Here is a 23,670-nt window from a genome sequence, read left to right on the forward strand (position 1 = left end):
GGCCTGCGCCGCCCGCCCGGCCCGCCGCCGCGCCGACGCTCGCCGGCGCCCGCCGCCGCCCCCCGCCTCGCTTCACCCCGGCTCCTGGCGGTGGCCTCGGCGGCCCGCGGCGTCGCGAGGTCTTGCTCCCGAACAGGTGAGTGCGCGGCGGTTCCGGGCGGAGAACGCGGCGGCGGCCAACGCGCGGCCGCCACCTGGAGACGGCGCGGAATGAATGGGAAGCCGGGGGCCGCCGGGCGGTGGGGTCGGACCGGGAAGCGGGTTCCCCTCTCCCTGAGCCGCTGTCTCCGCTCCCCTTTGCGGCTCTGCCCTCGCCTTCCCTTGCCTGGGGCTTGCACCGCGTCCGGTAAGAACCGGAACCCCGCGGGAGCTTCTAGTTTGATCCTTACCGTTCGATGCCGTGGTTTTTGTATTTCTCGCTCTTGACCTGTAAGTTTTCCCCTTCCGAGGCCGCAGATTATTTGTGTTTTGTTTCTAATCGCACTAATGATGGAACATTTTATGCAAACAAACAAACAAAAAATCTAAAGTTACACTTATCTGATCACGTGACCTGCGTGTCTTTTAGGTTTCTGAATTTTGAAAAATGTCATGTGAACCGTGTGTTATAACACGCACTGACTCTTTGGACATACATTTGAAATCTTTCGGGAGCCTTCCCGTCTTAATATTTGCGTCATTCTGCGTCCTGTATACCTGGCTTAAGATCTTGCAAAGGTGATGCCGTCTTGGCCAAGAGCCAATTTTATACGTCACGTGCCCTGGATTTCCCCTTTTTGGCCACAGAGGTTTCTGCCTGAGGACCCATTACCGCGGCTACAATCTACATACAAAGCAGTCATACTTTTCAAAATGAGGAAAAAAGCTTCTCTTTCAAAACTGGCAGTCTTATCACACTAAAAAAGTGTATTTTGGTTGTGCTCAAGTTTATTGCTGTTGAAGACGTATGAGCATCTTAGATTGTAAATAACTACATTTTGCTCCAAAGGTCTGGATTAACGGTTTGGGGGTTTTTTGGGGGGTTTTTTTGGCCCCGCTGCGTGGCTTGCGGGATTCCCAGACCAGGGATTGAACCCAGGGCCAGGGCAGTAAAAGCCCTGAGCCCTAACCACTGGACCGCCAGGGAATTCCCAAGTTTGGGATTTACTTAAGGACAGATTGAGCAGTAAAAAGAATATGTTCAGTGTGGCTTTCTTTACTTAAAGTGATCACCCAAAATGTGACTAGGGACTTACCTGGCGGTCAAGTGGTTTAAGACTCGGCGCTTCCACCGCAGGGGACGCAGGTTCGATCCCTGGCGGGGGAACTAAGATCCCACATACCCTGCGGTGCGGCCAAAAATAAATGAATAATTAAAGTAAAATAAATTTAGGATGTTAAAGTGGTTACCGGAGACTCTAAATTCTTCAGTGTTCTTAAAAAGGGTGAATTTGGCAGTCACCGAGATCTTTCCAGTTCTATAGGAGTTTGGCACAATGAAATAACTGTTAGAATGGTTACCACCTAACATCTGATAGTGTTGTTTTATAAAGTATTTTTTAAATAAATAAATTTGTTTATTTACTTTTGGCTGCTTTGGGTCTTCGTTGCGGCGCGCGGGCTTCTCATTGCGGTGGCGGAGCACGGGCTCTAGGCGCGTGGGCTTCAGTAGTTGTGGCACGTGGGCTCAGTAGTTGTGGCGCACGGGCTTAGTTGCTCTGCGGCATGTGGGATCTTCCCGGACCAGGGCTCGAACCCGTGTCCCCTGCATTGGCAGGTGGATGCTTAACCACTGCTCCGCCAGGGAAGGTCAGTGGTTTTTCTTGCTGGAAGTTTTCAAGAGGAACATTGTTAGGTTTGAGGTAGGAGAAGGGGTGAAAGAAAACCAATTGGGGTCTTCCTAGCCGTCTCTCCTATCTTAACCTTTCACCTTAAGTTTCCTCCAGGCCCCTCGGGGCAGTTTAGTCAGTAGGCTCATCTTGGGAGTACAGAAAGCTTGCGTAACACACATACAGAGAGCTGTGCTGTTGGCTGAGGAAGAAAGGCCAGAACATTTGGAATCTTAGGCTTTGGACCCAGAAAGGTGTTTAATGAACTTTCTGGAAGTCCCCTGAAGTTTTAGAAGGAAATTGAAGGATTTTATGGTAGTTAAACTATTGTAAACTATTATAGACAGTTACTACGACAAGATCTAGGCAATTTTCCGGCTTCTGCGCAGTTTTCGCTTCAGCTACTTGTTGGAAGACATTCATGAATGCGTTCATCAGCTCATCGCTTGATCACTCATTCATTCAAAAACTTACAGTCTGTCTCACTCTGTAGGTGCTTTATTATAGGAGGTAAAAAAGAACGTGAGACTTAGCCTGCCTCTAAGGAGTTTAGTGCCCAGTAAGAGAGGTGAGTTTTGCACAAAGACATGACTGTTTAATGAAATCAAACACCTTTTATTCTTAGTCTGTTACAATTAAAGGTTTGCAAATGGCACAAGGATGCCAGAGAGTGCAAAGTCTCTTTTAGCAGTGGTGATCTTTTTCCGCTTCAAAACGTGGTTGGCATTTGAGCTGGGCCTCGAAGTGCAGTTTAGGACGGAAAGAGATTAGAACACTTTGCTTGGGAAAAGCCAGGAGCACAGTGGAAGGCATGAGGCATGGATGTGTCAGGGTGAGAGAAGAGATACCTTGCAAAATGTTTCCCAAAGAGCCTCAGAACCAGCATTAGGTGCTTTTTAAATAAATGCAGATTCATAGATCCTACTGTAGACTTACTAAACAGGATTGTTACCGGTGGGCCCCAGATCCCACATTACTTAACAAAATAGCAACAGTAATAACCAGATTGTGCTTACAGGCCCCAAGGTTTAGACATCTGGCTAGAGAAACCTTCAGGGAACTGAAGCTACTCTTCCCTTCAGCACCTTTTTGCAGTGGGGAATGGGTAATAAAGCCCCACACTTGACCCCATTTGATAATCAGTTCCTTCCTAACTTAACGCCCCTTGGCAATCAGAGGTCACTGGAAAGATGAGTGCAGCCTCTTTGCAGTCATCAAATGCTGGGTTATTAGAATTTAAAGGGGGACCTAGCAGTGTTTTGCTACCTTTTCTCATGGAAGGACAGCAGCCCCCATAAAGAAGTAGCAGTTGCCACAGCTACTGTGCTGGATGACTGTACTGGTCCGGTGTCATCTGTGGGTTTATAAATGCCTCCCTCCTCAGCTAATGAAGAGCTGGCTGAATTACTGTTCTCCATCACTGGAACATGTTGCTTTTTTTCTTGGTACAATTTTAAAAGCAAATACCGGCTCATTGGAGGAGGCGGCTTTATTTAGTATGTCCCTTAATGGTGTGAGTAAGCTGCTTATGAGAGAGAAGAAATGCAAAAGCTTGTAATTATCAAGCTTCTACAAAAATAAATTGCTTTCTTTGTAGGAGAACCAAGGTATTGTTTTCCTGTAGCATTTAATGGTAAGAGCTTAAATACAGTGAGTTATTGGGGGCTTTTGAATTAGTAACCGTGGCTCCAGACTCACATTCAACACACTTGTATGAACATTTGCAAATCGTTTAACTTCGCTTGCTGGACTTTACCTAGAGGGAGAAAATCAATAAGATAAATTGGTATCAATTGATCCGCAAGTATTACTGAACATAGTACACTTAAAAGGCCAAACATTTTATTGCTTCTCATGACTAATTGCAGCAGAGATTGAGAAGAAAGACGTGAGTGTGGCTAGATTTGTTGGATAAAAACTTTGCTTTGAATGCAAGAAAGGAGGGTGAGAGAAGACCATGTGCCAGAAGAAGGCGGCAGGTATGGGAACAGCGATGAACACCCTGGGAAAAGGGGTACTTGAGAATCATCTGGGCCTTTCACCTGTCTACTTGAATCAGTTTTTCCTGAGAATCCTGGCTGTGTTGTGTTTAACAAATCCCCCGGGTGATTCTCTGGAAAGCCTAGGGAGTCTTTTATAAGCTCCACTCCTAGAGGTACTTGTTCCTCCTGGAAAGTTTGGGAAACCCGGAGAGAATTCTGGACGAGTGTTAAGAGTTGTGAGCTTGGGGCCTAAGACAGTTCAGGAGATGCCTGAGCAAGAATGTTTACCTGAGCAAAAGCAAGCTTCAAGGAAAGGAAAGAACTGGTGTATTTGTGAAAGTTCAGTGAGACAGAACTTGACACTGACATTGTAACGGGAGTGTACAATTTATAGAGTAGGTAGGTGGATAACTATATACTCTGTAGGTTCCTGTGATGGGATGTTTGCTAAAAGAGGTGAGGCAGGTATATTCAGGTTCTTGGAAGGAGGAGGGAGACTCGGTATATATATTTGTTGTTAGGAGTCACTCTAATCGGGATTCATAGGACCTTGATAACCACATGAATGGTTATCACACTTGATGACTACTTAGCAATTCAAGGTTGATGTGCATTTCTCTTTTAGGTGGTTCATGCTGAATTTTATTTGGAAAACTTTCATGATCGTTTTTTTCTTTTTTGAATTTTATTTTTTTATACAGCAGGTTCTTCTTGGTTAGACATATTAGTGTATACATGTCAATCCCAATCTCCCAGTTCATCCCAGCACCACCCTGCCACTTTCCCCCTTGATGTCCATATGTTGGTGCTCTACATCTGTGTCTCTGTTTCTGCCCCGCAAACCGGTTCATCCGTACCATTTTTCTAGGTTCCACATGCATGCGTTAATGTACGATATTTGTTTTTCTCTTTCTGACTTACTTCACTCTGTATGACAGTCTCTGGACCCATCCATGTCTCTGCAAATGACCCGATTTCGTTTCTTTTTATGGCTGAGTAATGTTCCATTGTATATATGTACCACATCTTCTTTATCCATTTGTCTGTCGATAGGCATTTAGGTTGCTTCCATGACCTGGCTATTGTAAATAGCGCAGCAATGAACATTGGGGTGCATGTGTCGTTTTGAATTATGGTTTTCTCCGGGCATATGCCCAGTAGTGGGATTGCTGGCTCATATGGTAGCTCTATTTTTAGTTTTTTAAGGAACTTCCATACTGTTCTCCATAGTGGCTGTATCAATTTGCATTCCCACCAACAGTGCAAGAGGGTTCCCTTTTCTCCACACCCTCTCCAGCATTTACTGTTTGTAGATTTTTTGATGATGGCCATTCTGACCGGTGTGAGGTGATACCTCATTGTAGTTTTGATTTGCATTTCTCTAATAATTAGTGATGTTGAGCAGCTTTTCATCATGATATTTTTTTAAAATAATATTTTAAATTACACAAGTAACACATGCCCATTAATAAAAATATTTTCCCTCAGAGCTTAAATGTCTTTGTCAGTACTGGTTATCCCCAGAAGTTTAGGCTTGCTTGTCCTTGGTGTTCAAAAGTTCTGTCAGGATAAATGTCTCAGGTCAGGTGAGCCCATTCAGTCTAAGGACATCCCATGCTTTAGCACAGGAAGATTTTCTACTATTTCTTGGGTTATTTTATCATATTCATCACTGTATCATCCCCCCTTCTCATGTTATTGAAAAGTTCAACAATGTTGTCCATATGGATCCACCCTCTATGGCTCCTCTCAGTTTTTCAAGTCTTTTATCTCTATTTCATGAGATTTTCTGAGCGTGTCTATTTTGCAGTCGTTTACAATTTCTGGGCATTTTCTAGTTCTCCACTCCTTCTTCTCACAGAAGCCTCGTCTTACATTGTGTCCTGTGTAGTTGTAAATAAATGTAGCTATGTGTATTTTAGGATTTATAGACCAAATATCTCTTACAGCTGTTCATCTCTGCTGCTGTAGTGTGGAAGCAGCCACAGACAATACATAAACCTTATTTATGGACATTGAAGTGTGAATTTCATATGATTTTCACATCATGAAATATTATTAGTTTTTTTTTCCAACCATTTAAAAATGTCAAAGATCACAGGTAGCACAAATACAGGGCACTGGCCAGATGTGGCTCACGGGCTGTGGTGTGTGGACCTCTGATCTCGAGGGAAAAATACCAGCAGAATTGTCCTCTTGGCTCCATACCCCATGTTTCCATTCGTAGCTGTAAACCTGGCCCACTTCTCGAGTATCCCGGGAACGTCAGTGATGGGCATCAGGTAGTAACACAGACCTGATGTCTTAGTGGAGAGCTGCTGTCCCACCAGATTCTTTTCATTTCTGCCTTTTCAGTTTCACTTCAGAGCACTCTGCTAGAAAAGCCGGGCTTGTGGAAGTGCTTGGCCAGGCCACTAACAATCGAGCACCAGTTTTAACAGGTTAACCTCAGCGTTCATCGTGGAGGGGTTTCTCTTTCCCTTAGCCGTATTTTCTAGATGAATCGGGCGTGACTGAAGGTACAGCTTAGCCTTGTCTGGAAGACACTTGGGCGTTCCTGTCTGTGACTGCTGCCCAGCAGAGGTCGTTGGGATTGTCACACTGTGTCTAGGATCTTGTATTTTTAGACACGCTAGGTGGAGAGCCATGACCTTCACTTGATATCTCTAGTAACGCCGTGTGGGTCATTACACCGCTTTGTACACTTTGTGCTGTGCCGGCGTGCGCACCGTGACAGCGGTGACGTCCTCGTGACGTTCTCGCAGAGGTGGTGGAATTCGACCTCTTGACCCCGTGCGCACCCCTGGCGTGGCTCCATCCAGTTGTCCTGACTCTGGACCAGCGCTATCAGGGATGCTGCCGAGCAGCGGTCCAGGGTGCAGGCAGCCTTCCCCAGGGCCTGACCCTTTGCCAGTTGTGCAATCCTGAGAAAACCAGGTAATCGCTTAACCTCAGTCTCCGTGTTTATAAAAGTGGGCAAACACAATACCTACTTTGCTGGATTGTTGGAAAGAGTAATGAAAGTACATGCAAGGAGTATGGCACATGCTGGACTCTCAAATGTTAAAAGTAGCTTCTCTTTAAACCCAGAAAGTGCGCTTCACTAACAGTAACAAAATAGCTAACATTTAGCTCCCATTTCGAATGTGCTGGGTATAGCTAGTTTAATTCAGCGGCCGGTAACTCAGTGAAGAAAGTGAGCCACAGAGGTAAATAAATACCTTGGTCAGGATCTGATTAGTAAAGGAGGAACCGGGATTTGAAACGAGGCGCAGCCTAACCTGAGTCCATGTGTTTAAGACCATCTTGCCTCACTGAGAAAAGTGAAAGCTTTCGCCGTAAGGCTTTCCCATGCTCGGAACCCGGTCTCTAGGACCCAGGGAGTGTAATGTACTACAAGTCCACACTGCGTCACAGAACTTGAAGGTGGTTGTGTGCATTTACCAGGTGGACCTGCCGGGGACGTGTTGCACTGTTTTGAGTTTCGGTGTTCTGGCTGATACGGGTACATAAACACAAAGAGAGGGCCCTGACTACAGTCTCACAAAATTCCAAAAATATAGAGTACATTTAATAGTGGCTCCGGACAAGTCACTTCTGAGCCTCATCTATAAAATAGCCAAGGGGTTCTTGAGAGGGTAACAGGTGTCTCAGCAAGTAAAAGTGCCTAGTGCACCATAAAGGGCTCTACCAACGTAAGGCGGTTCTTCTGCCCGTGTTTGACAGGGGTCCTTAATTAACACTTTGCTGTCACTTGCCATCCTTTCTTTTATCAACGTTCTTAAAGCGCCAGGCCGGGTACCGGCTACCAGGGGAAGTGGTAATCAAGGCAGATGTAGTCCCTATTCCTCATAGAACTAATGAGGGAAGGACAGGGATTGTAGTTCAAATGTCAAGGGTCATTTAAGTAAGAGAAGAAGGCCACGTGTAAGAAAAGGGGAGCCACTGGGGCTCGCTCCATGAAGCTGTGAGGTGGGGGGCTGTGAATCTTTGACTTCTTCAGTAAATACGAACTATACCACATATCCAACACTCAGGCTGTTTTAGGTCGATGGTTATCTTGTGACTGTCTTGAAGGTGGCCGCGTGTGTTCAGGAAGCTGCTCTAAGGAGCCCAGTGAAAGCTAGCTGCTGGGTTAGCCCGTCTAAACTTTCCGAGGTGGTTCAGCACGCGGCCAGTAGGTGGCAGCACAGGCCCGCTGTTCAGTGATGCCTTCCCGTGACGTCTGTGCTTTACACTTCTGGGTACTTTACGCTTGGAGGTTTCCGCCGGCCCAAGGCTGGTCAGCTCCAGCAGCTTCTCAGGCGTTGGACCCAGAGAATCCTGGCCTTTCTTCAGTTTTTGCTTTTTAACCAGTATTTTTGCCAAGCCATCGTTTCAGGAGACTGAGCTCAGGCTGGTTGTGAGAAATTAATTAACAGACTGAATGGTTTGGGCAGACTCTAGAAGAAGCAGTTGCTGGGTAAGTAGAGAAATGTTACGTGGAGAGAGGTCTTTGTGCTGAGATTTCTGAGTGCTGTTAGGACTGCTTGGGGTGGTCAGCCCAGTCAGTTCAGGTCTCAACTGTTTGGGTTCTCATCCAGCCTTCTAGTTATTGATTGAAGGTGTTTTCATTAAACCCCTGATCATTTGCCTCTGATGGCTGGCACTCTTAGGAACTTATGTGGTGGTCTGCCTGTTGCTTTAGAGTTGCTTTAGTTATCAGTAGCTTGAAGAGTAAATGTATTTTGTATTTTAGTAATTAGCCCACTTTTGCTTTATTAGGAAAATAAAGGGATGACAAAGTGGGGGAAGTTGACATACCACTGCTGTATTTCTGGAACCTAAATAATCTGAATTCTCTGGCAGACCTTTAAAGGCTGTTAACAAAGGTAAGAAGAGTTATTCCTATAAAGTGAAATAGCGACGTATTTGTTCATCGCCATCATATCATCACGGAATGCAGGCATCCAGTTCTCGGTGTATATGGAAATATGCTTATAGGATTGCGAGACGGCAAGAGATGGGAGCCGTGCAGCTAAATGAGAAATAGAGGCATGAGAGCTAAAGCTGTTATCACCTGCCTTTTGCCTGTATAAATTACATCATGTGCATTACATTGAAGTGATGGCCGATAACTTTCTCTAAGTAAAGTGGCTGGAAAAAAATGAATTTGGGGCAAAAACCGAATATAATCTGGGGTCAAATAAATAACACTCCAAACACATGTAAAATTCGACCCAGAAGCTAGCATGAGTGCCAAATAAAAGTTCAGTAGAGGTTTTGTCAAGATTTCATGCCTTCCAGTATCTCAGCAGCCACCTGGATGAATTGTTTGTGCTGCCTTGCCTCAGGAAAGTGGCTTTCCGTGTTGCTGTTCTGAACCTGTGACAATCGTTTTAAAGCCCTGAATGGCAACCCCCATTAAGGTATAAAACCTCAGCAGAAAGGCAAGCAATTTTGGAATTGGACTTGTATTTATGTGTGAAAAGATTTTTTAAACGGTCGATACTGTAAAAGAAAAAATGACTTTTTAAAAAACAGGTGAGAGAGTTGTTACTAAGTGATCCCTCCTCGTAAAAGGGGCATAATCAGAGTGGCTACCTCCAAGGAATGTAATGAGAATTACCTCATTTGCGAGTGGTGCATAGTAAGCATCCAGCAGTCATTAGCCGTCAGGGGCGTCATCCTCAGGGTGGGGGAGGGGCAGAGGGTGTCGCGTGCTCTTCAGCGTTCCTTTGTTCTCAAATTTAAATAACTTGCCTTACCACCTAGCAGTTCCTGGGTGGCTCTGAGCCTTGCTACGACGGTGTTATAAGTACAGAAATAGCATGTGAAGTCTCCATGGTGTCCACTTTGAGTTATTAATTCCCTAGCACTTCCTTTGAATTGATGTCTCTATGTTACCAGAAAGTTTTAGGAAATAAAGCCTTGAAAAATAACTGAGTAAGCTCGTATGTTCTTAGGATAAAAGCCGAAAAGAATAACTGAAGACGGGAAGAAATGAATTGGGACTTCCCCAGATCCGTTCTGATTTGGTTCAGTAACCTGACTTTATGAGAAGAATATTTTTGAGTTATGGAAAATCTAGCTCAGAAATATAAAGACAGAGGTCAGGGAAGCTTGTCCGTGATTTGGACATAGTACTAGTCTCTGGAGTGCCGTGGAGACAGCCTAGCAGCAGTGACCTCTCCCACCTTTTGTGATCAGATGCTCTGTCAGTTTGAGAAAAATTCAGATACGTGCTCTGTGTGAATTACAGACATGTCTACTTTCTGTTATTTCATTTCACCTTTTTTAGTTCTCATTTTCTCCCCGGGGATTGCTTTGCTTGTATCCCCTGGAACGGGATGTCTACACTCAGGTGACGGTTGGTCTAGAAGAGACAGTCTCACCTTTTGTTCTCTGGACCCCTTCGCAATCTTAAAAAATACGGAGGGTCCCACAGAATTTTGTCTGTGTGGGTTAATATATAACATAATTAATATGACCTATGTTTATATATCATGTTAGAAAGTAAGACGAGAATTTTTAAATGTCTATCAAGTCATTTAATAGTAAAATCAGTGTTAACATAAGTAACACTTTTGAACTGTTTTCCAAGACAAAAAGAAAGTTAGCGAAAGAGTGGCACTGTTTGACATTTTTGGAAATCTCTTTAAAGTCTGGCTTAATAGGAGACAGCCGTATTCTCGTGTCTGCTTCTCCATTCAACATGTTGTGATATGGTTTGGTTAAAATATATGAAGAAAATTGAGTCTCTCACAGATAATATAATTGGAAAAAAGTATTTTTTAATAGCCTTATAAGATAATCGTGGATAGTCTTTTTTTGTGGTAGTCTCTATGTTAATACGTAGTTATTTGTGACTTGGAATCTGATACCATATATATCAGTGAACTTTTGGTATTGGTTATTTGGGAAATGTTGTTTCACTGGGTTATGCAGATCTTCCAGGCGTTACACAGTATAGAAATAACTGTAGCTACTCTCGCCACCCATCTTGTCAGAAACTTTTTTTAAGTACTGGGGACTTGTCAGGCTCCTGATGGCAGATACGTTTTCCAGAAGTTTTCCTCGTGGGCAAAAACTCTGTCCGTTGTTTTCCTTCAAGTGACAGGCTGACTTCTTCTTACGTTTTTGTGGGTAAGTGTCTGCCTCGTGTCCATATGTGATGAACTATAGTTTGTCGGCTCTTCGAGGTGAAATGGTATCCCATGAAGACAGGGCCGAGTTCATTTTGCAGCTCAGACGCTCACCCGAGCGCTTCTCCTTAAGGCAGCGTATTTTGCGTGCAGCGTAAGTGTTTCCGTGGACGCTCCATTTTGTCACATATTAAAGATATGTCATCGAGGCTGCGCATTTAACAGAGATGCTTACTACTGCCTCACTAAGGGACATTTTAAACTAAAACCCTGAGTGATGGGGGTGCGTACAGTGGCCACCAGTGGAGCCCGGGGCCGCTCGGTGCCGGGACGTGCCGACGGGGCGGCGGTTTCACCACGGCTGTGCGGAGAACAAGCACCAAGACAGAGAAAACGGCACGTGGGGGCTCGGCGTCGTGAACCCCTTGGCCGTGCGTGGCTCCAAGCGTCTCAGACGTCCCCAGTGGCCCATGAGGCACGCCCGCAGCTGCTGCTGGAGCAGCGCCCCATCGGTGGGTCGGAAACCAAACGTAGTCGGGTCACGACCAGCATTTTTTAAAAAAGAAATGGAATGCACCAGAAAATGGCCCAGATGTCATGCAGAAAAAAGCTGTTCTGTGAGCCTCCTCGTAGATATCTGTGTATGCCGTGTGTGCGCGCTGAGTTGTGAGTGTAGAATGTGTCCGTTTCAATTTTTATACTTATTGGCTAGGTATAGCTTATGTTATACATGTAAATATATAAATATTCATGTGTATTTATTATATGTGTTTACGTAGCATCATGTAAAAAATGACAGTTTTAACTGAAAGCGTTCATTGCTGCAGAAGTACCTTATCTGCTGGGGCGTGACGAGGCATCAGGACCTCCTAGGGTCCCCCAAAAAAATCAAACAAAATTCCTTAAGAAGTAATGTTATATCTTACCAAAATGTTTTAGATTTATGTTTCTATCCTCACAATAACCCCGGACATATAAAGATATAAAATAGACCTTTGTAGCATGGGAAAAAAGCAGGTGGATGGTTAGCATTAATTAAATAAATGATTAGCTCATGGCAGACAGCAAGTGGGAAAACACAGCCGTCCACATCGCTAATTATCTCTGTATCTACACATCTATATATGTATAGTAAGTGAAACATGAATTCAGGCTGATATCTCTGACTCCAGCTCAGTACCATGGGATTCCTTTTTTCTTTTTTTTTAAAATTTATTTATTTTTGGCTGCGTTCATAGCTGCACATGGGTTTTTCTCTAGTTGTGGCGAGCGGGGGCTACTCTTCGTTTCTTCGTTTTAGTGCGCGGGCTTCTCATTGCGGTGGCTTCCCTTGTTGCGGAGCATGGGCTCTAGGCGCGCGGGCTTCAGTAGTTGTGGCGCGCAGCCTTCGTTGCTCCGCATCATGTGGGGTCTTCCACACGCTAAGGACCAGGGCTCGAACCCGTGTCCCCTGCATTGGCAGGCGGATTCTTAATCGCTGTGCCACCAGGGAAGTCCCTGCATACATATTCCTGAATGAACTTAAGTTCACTTAGGTAAATACCTAGGGGCATGAATTCTACGTGTATTTTTAAAACTGCCAAACTGTCTTCCAGAGTGGCTATACGTGGGAAGCAGTACGTGGGAGTTTGTGAAGGCTTGCTACTTCTTATTTAAATATTTGATAGACTCAGCAGCGAAGCCATCAGGGCCTGGGCCTTGCTTTTGGGCAGGTTTTAACTTAATTTAGTACCTTGCCGCCCTAGTTGAATACTTCCATGGAGCTGAGGGGGAGGGGTGGCACCAGCCCCGGCAGGACCGGGCACAGGCTAGCACTGTCCTTAACTGCAGTTCAATAGCTTTCGTGAATAAAAGCTTCTCAGTTCGTTGTATGCCTTTGGTCTCCATCCAGAGCACTGAAATGGCTGGTTTTGAGACTCTCGTCCGGGCTGATAATCGTTTTGGGGGAGGACTTGTCGGCTTCCTCGTGTCGTCATGCCTGAACTCTCCTGCCTCGTGGGTTTCTCCCTCTGCTGTGTCGCCCCCTTAGCAAACAAACATGATACAGCAGCTTCCCCAAATTCTCAAGCCTCCATCTCCAGCCACCGTTCCATTTCTCTCCTTTTTGGGGGGAGGGGGGCAAGATTTTCTCAAAATACATCTCTACTCTCTGTCCTGTTGTGCCAACACCTCCACCCAAAATCAAACATCGCTGTCGTTAAATTCACCAACGTTTCCCATGTCGCTGAATCCAGATCTGAGCTGTGCTCAGTCTTCATTTTCCTTGAACTATCAGTAGCCCTTGACACAGGACACAGCTCCCTCGTGGACGAAACTTTCTCTGCTTTGCCCTCCCGATTGTCCTGCCCCTGGCCTTTGCCTTCTTTGCAGATTTTCACCACACCCTCCCCAGTCTGATCCAGAGCTGAGTCCTCGTCTGTGCCCGACGTCTTGCACGTGTTCATTTCCAGTTTGCACCTCTCTCCTGAGCATTAGTCATGTCTTACGGCAGATCCCACCCCGTCTTCCTAACTTGTATTGGCAGCTTCACCCTTCTGGTTGCTCCGCCAGCCACCTTGGAAACTTTTTTTTTTTTTTGCGGTACGCGGGCCTCTCACTGCTGTGGCCTCCCCCGTTGCGGAGCACAGGCTCCGGACGCGCAGGCTCAGCGGCCATGGCTCACGGGCCCAGCCGCTCCGCGGCGTGTGGGATCTTCCCGGAACCGGGGCACGAACCCGCGTTCCCTGCATCGGCAGGCGGACTCTCAACCACTGCGCCACCAGGGAAGCCCCCTTCCTCGGGGCTTTTGCATTCACCATTCCCTCTGCCCAGAATGTTCTTGGATTTCTCTAAGACTGGCTTCCTTATGACAGATCTCTGTAACCTTTAGTGAGACTTCCTTGAGCGTCCTGTATAAATTAGCAACTTCCAGTCCCTAGCATTCCTTGTCTCCCCTTTCACCTTTTTATTTTGCTCCAAAGCACTTTTCAGCATATGACAAAATGTCTATCGCCTTGTTTGTCTCTCCCCCGTACAAAATAAGCCCCATAGCCAATAAGGAGAGAGATTTTAGTCTGTTCAGTGATGTATCTCCTGTGGACCAGAGTGGTGTCTGAGAGAGCAAGGCAGGGGCTTATGGTGGCCACCTACCAAGGAAGTGGTGGAGTCAGGAATGAGAGCTGAATATCCTGAGTGCTTTTTTGAAGTCCTTTTCTCATTACTCTTATCCATCCTGATGGGTTTAGCCCTTACTATACCCCAGCCCATTCCACACAGTATGCATTCACTTTTTCTCTTGTTAATTTATGTATATATTAATCTTTAACCAGACACTTCTTGAGAGAAAAGATCAGCTCATGTGTTTTAGGTGTGGAGCGTTCTTCCCAAAGTTCAGAGAACAAGAAATAAGAATGTAAAATCAGCATACTGCAGACACATGGTTCCTGAGGACTGCAGGGTTAGATTAGGTTGTGGAGATTAGTTTTGCCAGTGCCCGCTGGCCGAGAGAGTAACCTGCAGGGCTGGGCAGAATGCGGAGTGCCCAGCAGGAGCAGAGCCTTGCTGTCTAGGAGGAGGGTGGAGCCATCTTCCAGGACCATGTATCTCTGTCCTGACGCCTTGCTCTCTGTGCGAGAAGCCGATTGGTTGATCAGCTTCCCAGGTACTTTGGTATCAGAAGGCATGTCCTAGGCTGGCTTCTTATTAAACAGGGTATTCAGGCTTGCATCTGTCCATCAAGGGGACCGTCTTAGGGTAAGACCTAAGGAGGAGAGACAGGACTATAGTAAATATGCCCTGAAATTCCCCTCTGCCCAGTCTCTTAGTTGAAACTTTGCCCGATTCTCTTTCTTGGGTAAATGAATCTAGTGAAACAAGAGCAAAGGGTCTATGTCAGTAAAATTTTTGAAAAGACAACCTTTAGTGCATTCCAGAGTACTTTTTATTATACCCAACAGAAATTGTCCATTTGGGGACTCAAATTTGAGGGGAATAAAAGTCATTTTGAATAACATACGCAAGTTTTCTTAATAGAGGTGTGTGTGCCCTCTAGTAGAAATACTGTTTTGAAATTGCTGCCTCTTCTAACCTAGATGCATTTTCCAAATAATCTTAAAGAAATTATGGTCACTTAACAAGCCTTGTCAGCAGCTCTGGAGAGTGGCACAGCTGAATGGTGGTAGAGCTGGGACTGGAACTGCTGCTTTGATATCCATGATGCAGTACATCCTTCCTCTTTTTTTGCTGCAAAGCTTTGTCCTTTGATGGTAAATTTAATTTTTGAAAACCACCAAAAGTCACAAATAAGGTGAATGACAAGATTTAATAATCCACTCTTGGTCCAAAATGAGCCGGCTTTAACAAGAGTGTTTTCCTTGAATGTTGTAGCTAATAGCCTATAAATACATTTCTAAGACCAAACCAAAAAAGGACAACAGGGAATGATGAAATTAGAATATCCAATCTGCTTCATCTCACATCTACACAACAGTCTCAGAATAAGAATTCTAATACTACCATTACTAATTATGATCACTGAAGACAATTTTTTTTTAATTTTGATAAAGTCCAAATTATCAGTGTTTTGTGTTGTGGATTGTGTTTTTTGGAGTTTTTCTGTTTTGTTTTGCCGCACCGTGCACGGCTTATGGGAATCTTTAGTTCCCTGACCAGGGATCGAACCCATGCTCCCTGCAGTGGAAGGGCAGAGTCCTAACCACTGGACCGCCAGGGAATTCCCTAAAAACAGTTAAACAAATTTTAATTGAATATGCTTGCTTCTTTCTGGTCCCTGCTCCCCCCCACCCGCATGCTTTTTTTGGGTGTACTAAACCTTCATTGGTTCATTATCAGATCACATAGCCATTGTATATTGTACTCTGTCTTTTAACCTCATTTAGACTTGATTTTCTAAGTAGCTGTATGTTTAATATAGTACCACCAGTTCTTAAATCAGTGTCTCTGGTCATTTTGGTCTAAATCTTGTTCTCTAGTTCCAGGGGTGGCAAAGACCTTTCTGAAAAGGGCAGGATAGTAAACATTTAGGCTTTGAGGGCCAAAAACAATCCTGTCACATATTTTGTGTGTGTGTGTGTGTGTGTAAAACTAAAACCATTCTTTGCTTGAGGACTGTACTAACATACATCTGGCTGCAATTTGCCATCCCCTACTCTAGTAGTTTCCGGAAGAAGTGCTCCTGGCATCAGTGTTCCAGTTTTGCTGGATATAAAATCCTTGGCTCGTGTACTGATGAGCCATATATATAAAGTTTGACGTATATTTGAAATACGTAACTTCATTTTCTTCTGGTATAAAACATTGCAGTTGAAGTCCGGTGATGCTCTAATTGTCCTTGTAAGTTACTTGCTGCTTTTGCCTAGAACCCAAGGGATTTTTTCTTTTTTTCTTTTTCTTTGCAGCCCAGTTGGTGTTGGTCATTCTGGGTTGATAATTCTCAGGTATGTGTGTCCATGATACATGTTTTTTTAACCTCATAATTTTTTCCTCTTAAACCATTCACTTTATTTTTTTCCAGCTTTATTGAGGTATAATTAACAAATCAAAATGGTATGTATTTAAGGTAAACCACACGATATTTTGATGTTTGTAAACGTTGTGAAATAATTACCTCAGTCGAGCTAATTAACATATCTCACTCACATAGTTACCCTGTGTGTTTGAGGGAGTGGGGACGTGAGATCCCTTTAGATCTCCTCTCTTAGAGGATTTCAAGCATGGAATACACTATTGTTAACTGTAGTCACCATGCTGTACATTAAACCTCCAGAACTTAATTCATCCTGCATGATTGAAACTTTGTGCTCCTAAAAGTTTTCTCGATTTTTAGTTTTTGTTTCATTGCCTGATATGTTGTTGCATCTTCGCTTAAAATTAGTACCTAATGTTTGCCACTGCCTCTTAAACGATTTCTCTGCTCATTTCTTTCTGGTATGTTTTTTGTTACGAATTCCTTGTGTTGCCTCACTTCTGAGTTTTCTAATTTAGGCTCTTCCGTCATTGTCTTATCTTTTAGCTCATTTTGCAGCAGGACATAATTTTGATTGGCTTCCTCGCCGTCTGTTTCCAGCACACGTTTATTGTCTGAACAGACGCCAATCTGTTCCTTATTCACTTCACGTGAAGGTTTTTCTAAGTTTTTAGAAGGAAGTGTGGCTCGGGATAGTCTTTCTGGCTTCACGTAACTCCTCAAACCTTCGACTCCTGTTGGACACTGCTACCCTCTTTTTCACATGCCTTTTCACGTGGTACTTGCTTTTTATCACAGCAGCTACCCCAGAACTCAGCTTGGCAAGGATATGGTGGCATTAAAAGGATGTAGAGCAGTCCTGTTGAAAGTGAGCTGCATCAAGCTGGTCCTTTGCCTAGAGCCTGACAAATGTCACATACTGGAGCCCCTGTGCATTTGCTGTGACGCCCTGTGACAGTTTGGTCGACTGTTAGGGTGATGCTGCCGCTGCTGATCTGGAAACCACACTTGAGAAAACAGTAGGACTTTTTTTTTTTTTTTTTTTTTTCAATTTATTTTATTTTTTGGCTGTGTTGGGTCTTCCGTGATGCGCGCGGGCTGTCTCTAGTTGCAGCGAGCGGGGGCTACTCTTCATCGCGGTGCATGGGCTTCTCATTGCGGTGGCTTCTCTTGCTGCAGAGCACGGGCTCTAGGCGTGCGGGCTTCAGTAGTTGCAGCACGCGGGCTCAGTAGTTGTGGCTCACATGTTCAGCAGTTGTGGCACACGGGCTCTAGAGCACAGGCTCAGTAGTTGTGGTGCACAGGCTTAGTTGCTCTGCAGCATGTGGGATCTTCCTGGACCAGGGCTCGAACCCGTGTCCCCTCCATTGGCAGGCGGATTGTTAACCACTGTGCCACCAGGGAAGCCCCCAGTAGGGCTTTTTACTGCCTTTTACTTATTTGTTTGTTTATTTTTTATTTGTGTGTGTGTGTGTTAGTTTCTGCTGTATAACAAAGTGAATCAGCTATACATATACATATATCCCCATATCTCCTTCCTCTTGTGTCTCCCTCCCACCCTCCCTATCCCACCCCTCTAGGTGGTCACAAAGCACCGAGCTGATCTCCCTGTGCTATGCGGCTGCTTCCCACTGGCTATCTATTTTACGTTTGGTAGTGTATATATGTCCATGCCACTCTCTCACTTTGTCCCGGCTTACCCTTCCCACTCCCCGTGTCCTCAAGTCCATTCCCTACGTCTGCATCTTTATTCCTGTCCTGCCCCTAGATTCATCAGAATCTTTTTTTTTTAATTCCATATATATGTGTTAGCATACGGTATTTGTTTTTCTCTTTCTGACTTACTTCACTCTCTATGACAGACTCTAGGTCCATCCACCTCACTACAAATAACTCAATTTCGTTTCCTTTTATGGCTGAGTAATATTTTTACTGCCTTAAAAAAAAAACCCAAAAAACTAGAAGTACAGAAGAAAGATTTTCAGAGTTGTACTGCCAGCCAAGAAGAAAATTCCTCTGGACCCATGTACTCAGATAGGCAAACAAATTTATTAAAAGGAATTTAATATATTCAGATCAAACAGTTTCGGGACAGGTGTGTGCGTGTGTTCACGCGTGTGTGTTTGAGAGAACAGGCTTGCTCGCAGTTGCACGTGCACAGAAATGTATGTTGGGAAAACTGGCGTGTTTCTTTGCCTCCATCTAGCTTTCTTGTTGGGGAACTACTTTCGAGTTGATGAAAAGGAACAATAGAAAGCATGCTTGCATGCTTGTTAACCCTTGGTGGTGAACACTTGAGTCTGCTTTTGTGACCTGCTACAGCAAGTTCCATCAACCACTAGTTTCAGATGCAATCAGCTTGCCAAATAATACGTTTTGTGAAGGAAACTTGGTGTCCTGCAAGAGGAGGCCAGGACTTGGACGGGGTAGGGAAATCCAGGTTCCTCCATACCAGGAACCGCGCACGGAATCGAGGAGGTGGTTCCAGGTAGAACGTGCCCCTAACTCACACTATAATGAAGAGGCAACAAGGCTGACCTTGCAAGGAGCAGGTGGCTACTTACAAGTGAGGTGCGGGCACAGCTCCCCTCACGCGGACTTGTTGAAGGTTGTGCTCTAGTCTCCTTAGTGAGTTAATGTCCAGTTGGATGACAGTAGGAAGCCTCGGAAGTGCACTGACGGTGCCTCCTGCACCTCTCCTCACCCTTTCTCCTCCCAGGATCCCAGAAAATGTGGGCAACTCCCTCTGCTCCCAACCCCGTTTCTGACTTGTTAAAAGTCTGGCAATCGATAGTAGATTACAGACCATACTGCTCCGTGATGTTCGGAGTCCCACAGAGAGCCAGATCCCTGGTGTACAGTTAGCATGGACGAGAAGTGGGATATGGACTTAATCCGGCCGTTTCTCCCCACAGCAGAGGCATCTGTATAGGTGACATGGCTAGGGCAACAGCCTGCTCTAACCGAACAGGATTAACTGGGCTTTCTGACACCTGGCTCTGTACACACTGGTCTTCACGTTCTCACTTAAAATGCACAGAAAAAGGAATATGGATTTCGTTTAGCCATGCTTTCATGAGACTGTGTCTGTAAATTATAAAGACAGATCCTAGGTTAGAATAAGCCATAAAGATCGAGGTATCTCAACAGCGGTATTTCATGTACCCGCCCTAAGAGAAAGCTAGAACCCGGAAACTCCTTTAATCCACCCTGTAGAACGCGAACGTGGCAACATCGCCCTAAAGTGAGCTCGCGAGCCTGCATCTTCCGGGGACAGTAAGTGCCTTGTCTTCCGGCGAGGAGCCGGGCGAGTGACTGTGCTTTCCTTCCCCGCAGCGTGTCCCATGGGAAGCGGCACAAGCCGGCTCTACAGCGCTCTCACCAAGACCCTGGACGGCAGCTCCGCCTCCCAGCACCCAGAGTATCTGGTGGCCCCCGACCCGGAACACCTGGAGCCCATTGATCCTAAAGAGCTCCTTGAGGAGTGCAGGGCCGTCCTGCACACGCGGCCTCCCCGCTTCCAGCGGGGTTTCGTGGATCTGAGGGCCGACGGCCCCAGTAGTAGCCACACACCCATCCGGGTCATGCAGTGGAACATCCTTGCCCAAGGTACGTCTGCGCGCAGGGAGAGGGGCGGGGCGCCTGGGGAGCTCCCACACGGGGAGGCTAGGAAGGGGTGTCGTCTGGCTTTCACTGCCCAATCCATCAGCTGAAGACGTACTCCTTCCGCTCCACGTGTGCAGACTTTCCGTGCTCGGGGGAAGTGTCTGCTTCGCGGCACGTGCTTCCTGGCTCCTGTTAGCCCGTAAGCTTTCATCAGTTGTCTCCCGCTTTGAGTCCACAGCACTAAGATAGCACCTGGAAGGGGGAAACGTGAGTCTACCGAACGGGTGACCCTGAACCTTCTGCAGGGAATGGGGGCTGTGTAGGGGTGGTGCTGAGTCGGGTTACTCCTGAGGCCAGGTTCTTATCCAGACGCCTCTTCATATAATTTGAGGCCAGAGATGTTGCTTCAGTTCTCTGTGCTTTAAGATACTACTTTGTACGGTAGAAAGGACTCCTTTCCTGGGTCCGCTCAGTTAAAGAACAGGTGTGTCAGTCAACCTTATTGCCGATCATGTGGCAGTTGAAATTTTAAGAAGAAACCAGGGTCACCATTTTTTCTGGAAAAGAAGGGCATACTCCCTGACTTTCCACTCTTTGATTCATTTGTTTTTTCCAGGTGTAGGAGAAAGCTGCCCATTTTAAATGGGTGTCATTTATTCTTGAGTGGTGTCTCTAAAGGCCTAGTACGGCTTATTGTAAGTCAGTGTTGAAAGCACTCTAGAGAGTTAAATGTATTCACTTCATCTGGCATAGTTTAGATCTCTTGCACGCCAGAGAACACTGTCTAAAGCTAAAACTTAAGAAGATCTCATGTCCTAGAACATAGTGACAAGAAATAGTTTTAATACGAAAGGATCGGTTAGTTGCTTGCTTCATCTGCATGGTAAGAGAAGAGCCACCCAGGGCACCTGGAGCAGGGGAAGCGCTCTGAAGGTCTTGGGTAGCGCCAAGCCTGAGGAGACTCGCAGGTTCTTAGTAGCGGTTCTTAGTCGCTGACCACTGACCGGCTTTTTTCTCTCAGCTCTTGGAGAAGGCAAAGACAACTTTGTACAGTGCCCTCTTGAAGCACTCAAGTGGGAAGAGAGGAAATGTCTCATCCTGGAAGAAATCCTAGCCTACCAGCCCGATATACTGTGCCTCCAAGAGGTGGACCACTACTTTGACACCTTCCACCCCCTCCTCAGTAGACTGGGCTATCAGGGCACGTTTTTCCCCAAGCCCTGGTCACCTTGTCTGGATGTGGAACACAACAACGGACCGGATGGCTGTGCCTTGTTTTTCCTCCAGAACCGATTCAAGCTGGTCAACAGTGCCAACATCAGGCTGACGGCCATGACGTTGAAAACCAACCAGGTGGCCATTGCCCAGACCCTAGAGTGCAAGGAGTCCAGCCGACAGTTCTGCATCGCCGTCACCCACCTGAAGGCTCGCACTGGCTGGGAGCGATTTCGATCGGCTCAAGGCTGTGACCTTCTCCAGAACCTGCAGAGCATCACCCAGGGAGCCAAGATTCCCCTTATCGTTTGTGGGGACTTCAACGCAGAGCCGACAGAGGAGGTCTACAGACACTTCGCCTCCTCCAGCCTCAACCTGAACAGCGCCTACAAGCTGCTGAGCGCGGACGGGCAGTCGGAACCCCCGTACACGACCTGGAAGATCCGGACCTCGGGCGAGTGCCGCCACACTCTGGATTACATCTGGTATTCCAAGCACGCGCTCAGCGTGAGGTCGGCCCTGGATCTGCTCACCGAGGAGCAGATTGGACCCAACCGCCTACCGTCCTTCAATTACCCCTCAGACCACCTGTCCCTAGTGTGCGACTTCAGCTTTAACGAGGAACGTTGATGGACATTTATACGCGCTTGTCTGTGTCTCCCAGGTCTTAACCAGGGACGTTTCAGGAAGCTGAAATAAGATGAGAGGTTGACTGAGGAAGGCTCCCCGGTTCCTCTCACTTCACTTTCCATGTCTCCAGCATGCCCCTGGGAAGGAAGCCCATTTGCTCACAAACCTTTTCCATTAAAACCTACAGCGAAAAAGGTGTTTGCACTCCAGGTTTGGTTTGTATTGTTTTCTTTCCCTTAGTGTTAATTACATTTTGATCATTTAAGGGCATTATATTTGGCTTTGTTCCGAAGCTCTTTCAGTTTCAGGATCCTATATTGAAATAGACTTGCTCGAATCCCCTGTAATTAACAACGTTTCCAGTTATTTATTTGTGGTTTTTTAAAAATATCAGCAAGTCACGCATGGCAATATTTATTTTTTTATACCTTCGTGTAAAATTAAGTAAATAAATTATAGCATTATGAACATTTAAAAACCATGCAAAACATAAGTTATAGAGTAATTTATAGTAATCTTCTTAAAACGTTAAAGATGTTCTTACTTGGGGTCTAATAAAATCGTAGTGTACAAAGGAACCGTTTAGGCTGGAGGGGTTTTTGCTTGCCATTTAAGTGGAAATATCTGTTCTCCTTGATACATTCTTCACAAATCCTTGCTGTGCCTCCGTGTCCCCCATTATTATGTTTCTTGAAGAAATTCCATTTCTGGTTTTCCATCGGAATGCTATCCGTGTACATTTGCGGTCACTCAGAAGTGTCATTATATGTATTGAATATGCTTTGCACAGTAGGTTGTTTCGGAGCTGATATGTGGCAGTGGCTAAGTCAGTGGGACCTTCTTTTCAGAGATGGGAAACTATTTCTAGCCTGTTAATGAGGCTGTCGTTGAGATTTACTAAGATAGCCGGGTGACTGGTTTAAAACAACTAGAAAGCAGAATATAGAGTTAGAAAGACAACCTGGAATTCTCTTCCCTCAGAAATAAAAGTGGTAAAGATAACAGGTGAAACCCCTTCCTAACAAAAATCCCCCCCAAAATAGCCCATTGGTAATGAATGGATAGATATTTTAACCCATGAGTTGTAAATATTTAAGATCAATAAATAAATGGTCTTTTAAAGCCAGTGTTTTCGTATCTTGTCTTTTCAATGCAAAGAGAATCTGAGAATAGACTGGATCTTTTAGTCCTCTTAATGCGGTGCCCACACCGTCCTTTCCACTCACACCTTCATTTTTAAACTGGACAAAGGTGGATCTGTAGTTGCACGTTGAAGGCATCTGTGCTATGCTTATGAGGCATCGCTCGGTGACAGGGTTGGAGTCCCCAAAGTAGTTCCTCCAGACATTTCTGCATTGGAACCACTTCGGAGACAAATGAGGTTTTCAGTATATGGTATACACGAAATCTTGGGGCTACCTGGAAGGAATGGCAGTTGGGAAGAACATCTGTCATCTGGTTCAGGTCTTAGCATGACTAATTCCTATGTTGTTGAGAAGCAGAATACTGATCCGTACAGCAGGCATTGAATATTGTTTACCTACCGCAAAACACACCAACCTGAAGAGAAATCGTCATACCCATATCATAAGCAAATCTGGATGAGAATGGAAGCCAAAAGAGTGTTTGAATTTCAAATGTTGTCCACCGGTACACAAGCTAGCAGGCTGTGGTTTGCGGGTGGAACTGGGGGTGGGTGGGAATGCCACTGAGCAGAAGGGCTTCTGGAATACCAGCAAGTCATCGTTCAGTGTTAGCAGGGCCGCAGGCCCAAGCACTTGCCAGTGTGCTTTTGTTGTTCGTAGTTGTCTTCATTTAAAATGCAATCGCGTGAGCATTTT

At 45.5% G+C, this 23,670-nt stretch overlaps 1 protein-coding gene across 1 annotated transcript; it reads left to right on the plus strand.

Annotated features, from left to right (window-relative positions):
* Positions 1–6: 6 nt before the first annotated feature.
* On the plus strand, positions 7–22,407 carry NOCT (nocturnin). Its single transcript, XM_029236087.1, has 3 exons — positions 7–136; positions 19,715–19,987; positions 21,006–22,407. Exons 2-3 carry the CDS (start codon positions 19,723–19,725, stop codon positions 21,827–21,829), a joined length of 1,089 nt encoding a protein of 362 aa, XP_029091920.1. The 5' UTR covers positions 7–136; positions 19,715–19,722; the 3' UTR covers positions 21,830–22,407.
* Positions 22,408–23,670: the final 1,263 nt, after the last annotated feature.

This window comes from Monodon monoceros, unplaced genomic scaffold (genome assembly GCF_005190385.1).
Source record: "Monodon monoceros isolate NGI ecotype Baffin Bay Population unplaced genomic scaffold, NGI_Narwhal_1 Super_Scaffold_20, whole genome shotgun sequence".
Lineage (NCBI taxonomy): Eukaryota > Metazoa > Chordata > Mammalia > Artiodactyla > Monodontidae > Monodon > Monodon monoceros.

Coding starts and splice junctions, on each gene's coding strand:
- NOCT (XM_029236087.1), top strand. CDS start 19,723: ATGGGAAGCGGCACAAGCCGGCTCTACAGCGCTCTCACCAAGACCCTG. Junction 19,988..21,005: donor GTGGAACATCCTTGCCCAAG/GTACGTCTGCGC, acceptor TTTTTCTCTCAG/CTCTTGGAGAAGGCAAAGAC.